Here is a 9,711-nt window from a genome sequence, read left to right on the forward strand (position 1 = left end):
GTGAATAATCCCGCCCACTCTAAAGCGGTACTAAACTGCAGTGGAAACGCAAACCGAGCCGAGCCGTGCCGTACCGTACTGAGCCGTGCCGAGCCGAGTCGTACCACGCAGTGGAAAAGCGCCAATAGAGTATGTATTGCCAGCGTTGACAGTAGTTTTTGTCATCCTGTCTAAGGGGCCATTCACATGTCGCGCCTAAAAACGCGTGGAAAACGCTAGGCGCGCCGCTTTCTGCTTTTTCCCAAAGCGTTCGGGCGCTTGCGCTCCGGAGGCGTCTGCCGTTGCTAAGCAACCTTGACCTGCGCTGTCCATGAAGACGCGGAAGTTTCAGCAAAGTGTAAATGGATTTGCAGCACTAAAAATCGCTTGCAGTAGCTCTACTACTAAACTTCTTTAAAAATGGCTATCCCCGTACAGCTATGACATGAAGACGCGGAAGTTTCAGCAAAGTGTAAATGGATTTGCAGCACTAAAAATCGCTTGCAGTAGCTCTACTACTAAATTTATTTAAAAAATGGCTATCCCTGTACAGCTATGATCAGCTGTTCCTTCATCTTGGCTGAGCTTTCAATGTTGTTACGGGAAAGGATGAAGCTGATTGGTTGGTTCTTGTCACATGACCCGCGGTGCGCTTGCGGCATTCTGAAAAGTTGAAATGTGTTTATCGCGATGCGGCGCGGTCGCGCCTGGAAAAAATGAGCGCGTCGCACCGCGTGCGCGTCGCTTCCATTATGAGCGCGCCTGCCGCGCGTCTACATTTGAAATAACGAACTTGAGCGCGCAAAAGACGCGATATGTGAACGGCCCCTAATTAGTACAGCAAGAACACACAAAGCCTCAGGTGGCTCATATTCATTCTGTTAGGAAGAGTGCATTTGGCCCCACTGGGTGGCAGGAGAGCTGTGAAATATTAGCTCTGTTCCAAAACCTAGTAGACTTCCTACTTAGCATCCTAAACAAGACACAACAGTGACTGATTTGGAGCGCTTTCCATAGGATGCAGCACACTAGCTCACGGGGTACTGGGTTTTGGAACAGGCTGGTAGAACTAAGAATAGTGATAATGAAAACAGGAAGTTGCAGTTTCCCAGTCTCCACAGAAACCAATAAATGTTTTGGGCTTTTTTTCATATCTAGTTGGCCCGGTGTGCAACCGGACCTGGGATGGATGGTTGTGTTGGGACGACACAGAGACCAGCTTCACTTCTGAGCAACACTGCCCTGACTATTTCCAGGATTTTGACCCTACAGGTGAATATTCAAGTTATAAGGTTTAGTGTAAGTGCTTTCTACTCATCTGCCTAATACACATACATCATTGTCAGTTCTTTTGCTCCATTATCAAATCATGCTAAATTTATAGGCTAAATGGCTGTTAAAACTTTTAATTGACTTATTTTCTGCCCTGAAGTAAGGTAAGGTGAATGGATGAGCATGTTTTCAATATTAAAGACATTTTCCAAGTTTAATAAATTTTGCAGTAAAGTTATTAATTACTGTAATACTTTCTAACTTTAATCTTAAAAAGGGCTTAGAAACATAGCAGTAAAATATCACTAGCCATTGTTTTGGTCTACTTTATTAAAAAAAAAAATTTTTTTTTTTTTTTTAAAAAAACCCTGTTTTTAACAAAGCCTGGCTTTTACAGCAATAGAAAAACTATACATGACGAGATAAAAATATATATAAATATATTTTATTTATTATTATTTATTTTTTTATTTTTTTTGTTCAATAAATTTTGCATTAAAGTTAGCTACTTTTTAAAAGTAATCTTAAAAATCGCTTGGAACATATCTATATTAGGTTAGCTATTATGTTTCTCTACAGAAAAAAAAACAGTGCTTGTTTTTTAACAATTTAACCACTTACAACATATACAGAACCAAACAACAGAAAAAAAATACATGGAGAAGAAAGCAAGAGGAGGAAAAAAAGAAATATATATACATATAAAATTAATGTAAAAGATATGTAAAAAAAAAAAAAAAAAAAAATTTAAATTAATTAATAAAGCACAACATAAATACAAGACAGGAGTATTATGACATATACCATATCTCAAAATGTTGCTAAGAGTTGACAAACGAATGAAGCTTTTCACCATATCGATGCTTCTCTTAGTAACACGTTTGGGTTTACTTTTGTTTCTTTGCAGAAATGGTCACCAAAATATGTACAGAAAGCGGGCAGTGGTTCTTGCATCCTGAGAGTAATCGCACATGGACAAATTTCACCAGATGTACTTTGCACACTACTGAAGGACGCAGGGTATGACTACGAACACTATAAACACTTGAGATGAATATAAACACACATTTGAATTGGCTTGCAGAATAAACACTTCATGACTCTATTGTTTGTGTGATTGCAGACTGCAATGAATTTGTTCTACTTGGCGCTAATTGGTCATGGGCTCTCTTTAACATTTTTGTTCATCTCGCTAGGCATATTCTTTCATTTCAAGTAAGTGCAAATGTCTCTTTCACTACTGTATTCAAGTTTTAATGGTTTATAACAATTATCTCTTCATTTTGCTGTCTTTTTTGTGCCTATAGGAGTTTGAGCTGCCAGAGAATTACCCTGCACAAAAACCTTTTCCTTTCCTTTGTATTAAACTCCATCATCACTATCATTTGGTTAACAGCAGTGGCAAACAACCAAGAACTAGTTCAGGAAAACCCAGTAAGTAGCGTGTATTGACAGTAACTTGTCATTTTTTACTCACCCGTTTATTTATTGGCTTTTTATTTGTAACAGCGAGTTCACAATTCAGACTTTTTTTTCACAGAACTGAGAGTTTATATCTTGCAATTGCTAGCTATGAACTGGTAATTGCGAGTTTACAATTCTGACTTTTTTCCCTTAGAACTGCAAGTTTTAAACTGGCAATTTTTACTTTTTTTTCCGCAACTCCAAGTTTACAATCTTGCAATTCAGTTTTTTGTTTCCATCATGGAATAAGGGGGGAAATTGTGAGTTTATGAATTGAGAATCTCACAATTCAGACAATTCTAATTCAGAATTGTGAAATATAAACTCAGAGTTTTGAGGGGAAAAGTCAGAATTGTGATATAAAGTTGCAAATACTTTATTTTTTAATCCTGTGGCAATAAAAAGCTTCCATACAATTATTATTATTATTATTATTTTTTCAAAAAAATCAAAAGGGGACATATTTGAGTAATAATTTTGCATCTATTGCCATACAATGCAGACTAACCAGTTATGGAACAAAAGGGTGAATAAATAATGACAGTATTTTCATTTTTCTTTGATCATTTTAAAAGCGTTACAGCATGTCACCAATCTGCTGTGCAAATCATTATTAAATGTCCATGTTGCTTCTGTTCAGATCAGCTGCAAAGTATCACAGTTTATCCATCTGTACATCTTTGGATGCAACTACTTCTGGATGCTTTGTGAAGGGATTTACTTGCACACACTCATTGTTGTGGCAGTTTTTGCTGAAAAACAGCATTTAATGTGGTATTACCTTCTTGGATGGGGTGAGTTTTTTTTTTTTTTTTTTTTTTGCGGCATTAATTGCATATACTAAATCTAACTTCTTCCAATCTCTATCTGTTTCAAATAACAGGTTTCCCTCTTATACCTGCTACAATACATGCTGTAGCCAGAAGTTATTACTACAATGATAAGTGAGTATTCTTGCTCTGTAGCTTTAAGTAAAATGTATCATTATTATTGCTAATGTAGGATATCATAGTGAGATTAGTTTTTGTAATCTGTAGTCCTATAAGCAACACTCAAAAAAAAAAAAAAAGCAAATCCTTTTTCTTAAGATTCTTACCTAAATCCATGTGAAGTAAAGCAATTATTGTACAAAATAATACTCCTGTTTAAGGATCCATATCAAAGGTTTGGCTAATCCTTTCCTTCGCAATCCGCAGTTGTTGGATCAGCTCAAGTACTTCTCTGCTATACATTATTCATGGCCCTATCTGTGCAGCACTGCTGGTAAGACATATGGATGTTTTTGTCCTTTTTGTTTCCAAAACACATCTTTTTGTGCAAGATTAATTATAATCTTTTTGTATTTTTTACATCCAGAAATTTGTATTTGCCAATCTGAATTTATTTTCCGAGTAGCCGAGCACAATGTTTATATGTATCAGTACATCAAAAAGAACACTAGGATCCTAAAGCAGTTTGAAGATACCTACATCTCTCTCTTCTGACATCTGCCAGCCAGCTGGGATCTTTTTGTTTTGTGTTTGCCATTCATCTTGCCTGTCCTTCCAGGTGAACTTGTTCTTTCTGCTGAACATCGTACGAGTTCTCATCACCAAACTGAAAGTGACGCATCAAGCAGAGTCTAGTCTGTATATGAAAGCTGTCCGAGCCACCCTCATTCTGGTTCCACTGCTGGGCATCCAGTACGTTCTCCTCCCATACAAACCTGGGGGACGCATGTCTGCTGAAATCTATGACTACATCATGCATATCCTAATGCATTATCAGGTAAGCAGTTAATTCAGTCTCCATGTAATCTTACAGATACGTTCAGGGCCCATCTGCCAGTGCCTAAAATATAATTTTAATCATGCAAAATGTATATTGTATATCACAGTTTTTTAAATATACAATACATGCATACATTTGGGGTCAGTAAGACTGTTTATGTTTTTGAAAAAGGTCTGTTACACTCATCAAGGCTGCATTTATTTGAACAAATATATAGTAAAAACAGTAATATTGTGAAATATTATTAGAACTGAAAATAACCGCTTTCTATTCAAATATATTATAAAATGTAGTTTTTTCCCCTGTGATGACTTTTCAGCATCATTACTCCAGTCTTCAGTGTAACATATTCCTTCAGAATTCATTATATGTGCTGATTTGATGCTCACGAAACATTTCTTGTTATAAATTTTCAAAAAGTTGTGCTGCTTAATATTTTTGTAATACTTTTTTTTCCCAGGATTGATATAGAGAGTTCAACAGAAGAGCATTTATGTGACATAGAAATATTTTGTAAATGTATTCGCTGTCACTTGATAAATTTAATTAATCTTTGCTTAATAAAGGTATTATTTTCTTTAAAATAAAATACAGATTTTCATAAAACCACAGAGAGAACTCAATTTTAAATAGCAAAGAGAAAAATCTTATTCTGAAAAAAAGAAAGAAAAAAAAAACGAATAAAATACAAAGCTAGATAAAGAAATAACGCATCACTCAAATTGTTATACAGTATACATAATGGAAAAAAACTAAAATGGGAAAAAAATCAAATATTTTCTTTACTTTTGTAAAGTGCTATATGTGTTGCCACTGGAGTTCTGAAACTTTAGGCTTACTAGATAAAAATCTGAAATTAGCTATATTTTCCACTAAAGCAAAAAAATCAGTAGAACAAGATGTTTTCTTTAGCTGATGGTTTACGTCTCATGTCACTTATATCAGAAAGTGTCAGAATATCATTCTCACAATTGAAAACCAACATTATGTTTTAGTTCCTAACTGTAAATACTTGCTGATGCCAAATGTTTACTTGTACTTTCCACTTGTGGAGTGTTTGCTTTTAACCATGGTTATATTTATTATTACTAAAAGATATGATTTCCCAATCTCTTTGTCTTTTTGACAGGCAAAAGCTCAACAGCCTATAATTAAGTTTACTTTGCCATTAGTGACTTAAAAGCTTGTAAAACAAATGACAACAATGTCCTGCAGCTCTGTAGATTAGCCAGAGGGGAAAACTTGTCACTTTAGAAATCCTGCTGTTAATTACTCACCCTCATTTTGTTCCTAAACGGAATGCTGTGGGGTTTTTTTTTTCCTGTGGTAAACAAAAGAACAGTTTTCACACAAGCCTTTTCAAATGTAAGTCATTATTCACAGATATCCTTCATCTCATTTGGGCTATACTGAAAAAATAACTGCAAATAACAAAAGGCACAACCTTTTTTTGGGGTGAACTATTTATTTGCAGAAGCAACTGTTGTTAGGATCAGGTCACTTGCCTCATAAAAGTCTGACTCCTGAACATTTATATTGAGATGGGTAGGTGTTCAGCAGCAAGAAAATAACCATTTGTAGTCTCTTGTGAAGAAAACAGCAAAGTGAGAAGCCTCGGACAGCTGGTACTGCTAGACCTAGCTGAATCGGCACAATGAATAATGCAACAAAACAAGCTTGTCATCCCAGATGACTCTCTGTGCACATCAAGAGCGCTCACTCTGGCAAAATGTGTCAAAACACAAGGGAGAACAGTACTCAACACCATCCGAGAAATGATTAGTGAAGAGCTTGCGATATAGGAGATTATAGTTTAGCAGTGCAAGATAGCAGTTTATGCGGATTTGTTGCTGACGTGCATTTCTGATTTTATTTTTAAGGGACTGTTGGTGGCCACAATCTTCTGCTTTTTCAACGGAGAGGTAAGTGTTTACCCAGCTGAAATGAAACATTTCCTGTTTATCTGCAAGGAATTATGGATTGTGCAACATCCTTTTCCTTGAAAGCAAAGCTCAGATATGGAGATTTTGTACTGGCTGTTTAAATCCTAAAAACATTGGCATTGTCCACATGTACCAATACGAATGCCTGACTCAGAGGGAACCTGTCCAAATAATTTTGTTTTTGCGTTGAGCTGTTTTAGAGGCAGTGTGGTAATAAGGCATGCAGAAGCTATTATGGATAATATCACCGGTCCAGCAGTTAATACAGCCGCTTAAATGGATGGCTGGTCAGAATGACGATATACTATATGTGTCAGCTGGAAGAGAGTTTGCTATTCACTTTCAAACTGTAAAAGGAAAATCTATAATATATAAGTAGGTACATGTGACAATCAGTTTTTTTGATATATGGTTTGAATTTTGTTGCAGTGCTATTTTAGCTCTGATGCCAGACTTAAAGGTGCTGTATGTAGGATTGACACCGAGTGGTTGAACTAGGTATTGCAGTCCAAATTCAAAATATTGGAGAGGGTTTTTTCACCCGGCCCCTCCTCCTCAGACTTGATGCACACGCAGGTTGCCAGAATGACGACACCAACAGGAACGAGGGCACTTGACGATGAATGAAATGAAATACGCCAACTGGCAACCCGGGGTGCCGAAATACAATTGGGTAAACTGGCAGTGGGCGGGTTTCACAAACCAAAACAGAGACCGACATTCCGGCCCGGAACGCACATTTTCAAAGGAGAATAACTGAATGTAGCATTGTTTTTCAGATAAACAAGTATGTTAACTTAGCATGTTTCTTAAATATCTGCAAACATATTATGGTATTTTTATGCTTTAGTAGAGTCAAACACTTACATACAGCACCTTTAATTTGTCATCAATAAACGAAGTAGGCTAAATTATCGCTTGGTTTGTGTACCAGAGAAAATAAAAAAGGAATTGTATAGTAATTATTTTAACTAAATATGCAAAAATATGCATTACCATATGGTTATTTAAGCAACGACCAGTGCTATTTTAGTATCATTGAAATACTATTATAGATGTTTATGAAGATTTTGAATTATACTTTCATTTTCATTTTAGTTAAGGTTTTATTCATTTTGTAGTGTTTGTAATTCTTATTCTGATTCTTATTCTTGTTATTATATTTTAAATGTCTATGTAGTTTTTATTTATTTTTATTTCAGTTTTAGACAATTTTAGTAACAAGTTCAACTAAATGAGAAATGTTACCTTGGCCTACCTAGCTAAAACAAAAAAAGTTAACTAAATAATGAACTATTACTATTAAATAAATCGTATGATTTATGATCATTACAGCCTCTGCAAAAGGGAGGTGTTTTTTTTGTTTGTTTGTTTTTTTGGAAAAAGTGAATTGTTAAAGGCTCAGACCAAGAAGATAATGGATTATTCATGCTGCGTGATAAGTGATTTCTGTTGACTGAGTAGATCATCTGTCCATATCTTCCTCAGGTCCAAGCAGTTTTGAGAAGGCACTGGAATCAGTACCGCATACAGTTTGGAAGCGCTATCATACAATCTGATGCTCTGAGGTCTGCGTCGTACACGGCGTCCTCCATTACGGAGGTCCAGGGCTGTTACAGCATCGACGGCCACACAGAACACTTGAATGGCAAAAACTGCCATGACAATGACAACAGCACCTTAAAGCCGGAGAATCCCTTTGCCTGATGCCACTGAACATGGCAGTATGCCGCTTAAAAAAAAAAAAAAAAAAATTTTTCAACACGGCTGAATTGGACCGTTTTACCCATAATTCACTGCTCATTCTCTCTGAAGGGTGGAGAAAAGACATTTCTCCTAGAATTTACACTGAAAAACATTGTTCAACCTTCATTTAATGTTAAATGGACAAATATAAGCATTACTGGCCCTGTCTTTGTACTTTGCAGTATTTTAGTTTGCTCGACGGCTGTGCGCAGTTGAATCAATATTCAGCTCTTTTTTTTCAGATTTCATCTGTAATGCACATCTTTGTCTTATATTTGTCCCTGTAATAAAAAAAAAAAAAGAATTATATATCTAATCCAAATCATGACCACACTAATGAGAAATTTATATTTTTACTAATAAACAAAACAAAACTATATGTATGTTGAAAGCTAAAAAACTGAAAAGTGCCCAAAAGCCAGTGCCGCTTTTTCTTTTATAATATTCATTTAGTAACTATTTTAATGTAATTCTGTTATTTTCCTGTGAAGACAGTATAATAGCCAATATATACAATTGTTGTATTTGTTCATCTGGACAAGAACTAAATGGAAGATTAAAGATTTTGTATTTTTTATTATACTCAATTTTGGTTGCTATAATGCTATTGGAAGGGTTCAAAGTAAATCCGTTATTTGACTCAAATCACAGATATAATCATTCATAAACACGTGCTTTAGGGACCCCTAAAAATGACACTGGAGATTGGACCATAATTTATGTAACATTTCTAGGTTTAATAAGAACTCAGTGTGAAGCCTTACAGTACGAAAACAAGCTCACCACTTTATTTAAGATATATTTCTCAACTTTTATACTTAGTTTTTCACAGTTAAATTTATACTACACATGCCACATTTTCAGTGTTTTTGATTCCATATTTCTTGCAGTGTTTAGTCATGTACTTTTCTTTTAATACATGGCTTTTGTGAAATAAATTACAATAACCCACTACCTAGAGTGTTACTCTGCAGCTTTTCCTAACATGCTTGGAGTGTCTGAGATATTGCTCTCGTGTCAAAGGCAGGGATTCCTTTGACCCACTCTATCGAAATTCAATTACATTCAATATTATTTGAATAATGTGCCCAGTGTTTATGTCACAGCGTTACCTAAACTCACTCCATTTTAGACTTCTCTGACAATCAACAAGTTTTCATAATGCTTAAAGGGATAGTTCACCCAAAAATGAAAAATGTCTTTATTTACTCACCTTCATGATGATCCAAACTAGTACAGTATGTGGACTCAAGGAGAATTAGCAATGAATCGTATGCCCCTCTTTCAATAATAGCTCAATGTGGCCACATCTGTAAAAAAAAAAAAAAAAAAATTTTCAAAAGTCATACAATATTTAAATTTCAATCTGTCCACTTTACATGACAAATAGATTGAAATGCAAGTCATTATTAACTGGGAGTTAAATTATTATTTTGGATCGGTTTTGTACAGGAAGCCAATTTATGTGGCTCACAAATACATTCGTGAAAAAACTTGCATATTTTTGGGCTAACTATTCAATTAATTCTTGCTTTTG

General features: G+C 35.3%; 1 protein-coding gene across 1 annotated transcript in view; it reads left to right on the forward strand.

The window, feature by feature from the left end:
* The window catches only part of LOC107728927 (calcitonin gene-related peptide type 1 receptor-like), a 26,075-nt gene extending 16,587 nt beyond the window's left edge, over positions 1-9,488 (forward strand). Inside the window, exons 4-13 of the mRNA XM_016539261.1 lie at positions 1,138-1,251; positions 2,159-2,271; positions 2,375-2,466; positions 2,559-2,685; positions 3,356-3,509; positions 3,599-3,659; positions 3,912-3,978; positions 4,264-4,482; positions 6,366-6,407; positions 7,917-9,488. Coding sequence (XP_016394747.1) covers positions 1,138-1,251; positions 2,159-2,271; positions 2,375-2,466; positions 2,559-2,685; positions 3,356-3,509; positions 3,599-3,659; positions 3,912-3,978; positions 4,264-4,482; positions 6,366-6,407; positions 7,917-8,135 — 1,208 coding nt within the window. The 3' untranslated portion in view covers positions 8,136-9,488. The remainder of the gene's footprint in view (positions 1-1,137; positions 1,252-2,158; positions 2,272-2,374; positions 2,467-2,558; positions 2,686-3,355; positions 3,510-3,598; positions 3,660-3,911; positions 3,979-4,263; positions 4,483-6,365; positions 6,408-7,916) is intronic.
* Positions 9,489-9,711: the final 223 nt, after the last annotated feature.

This window comes from Sinocyclocheilus rhinocerous, unplaced genomic scaffold (assembly GCF_001515625.1).
Source record: "Sinocyclocheilus rhinocerous isolate Xijiao unplaced genomic scaffold, SAMN03320098_v1.1 scaffold1569, whole genome shotgun sequence".
Taxonomy (NCBI): Eukaryota; Metazoa; Chordata; class Actinopteri; order Cypriniformes; family Cyprinidae; genus Sinocyclocheilus; species Sinocyclocheilus rhinocerous.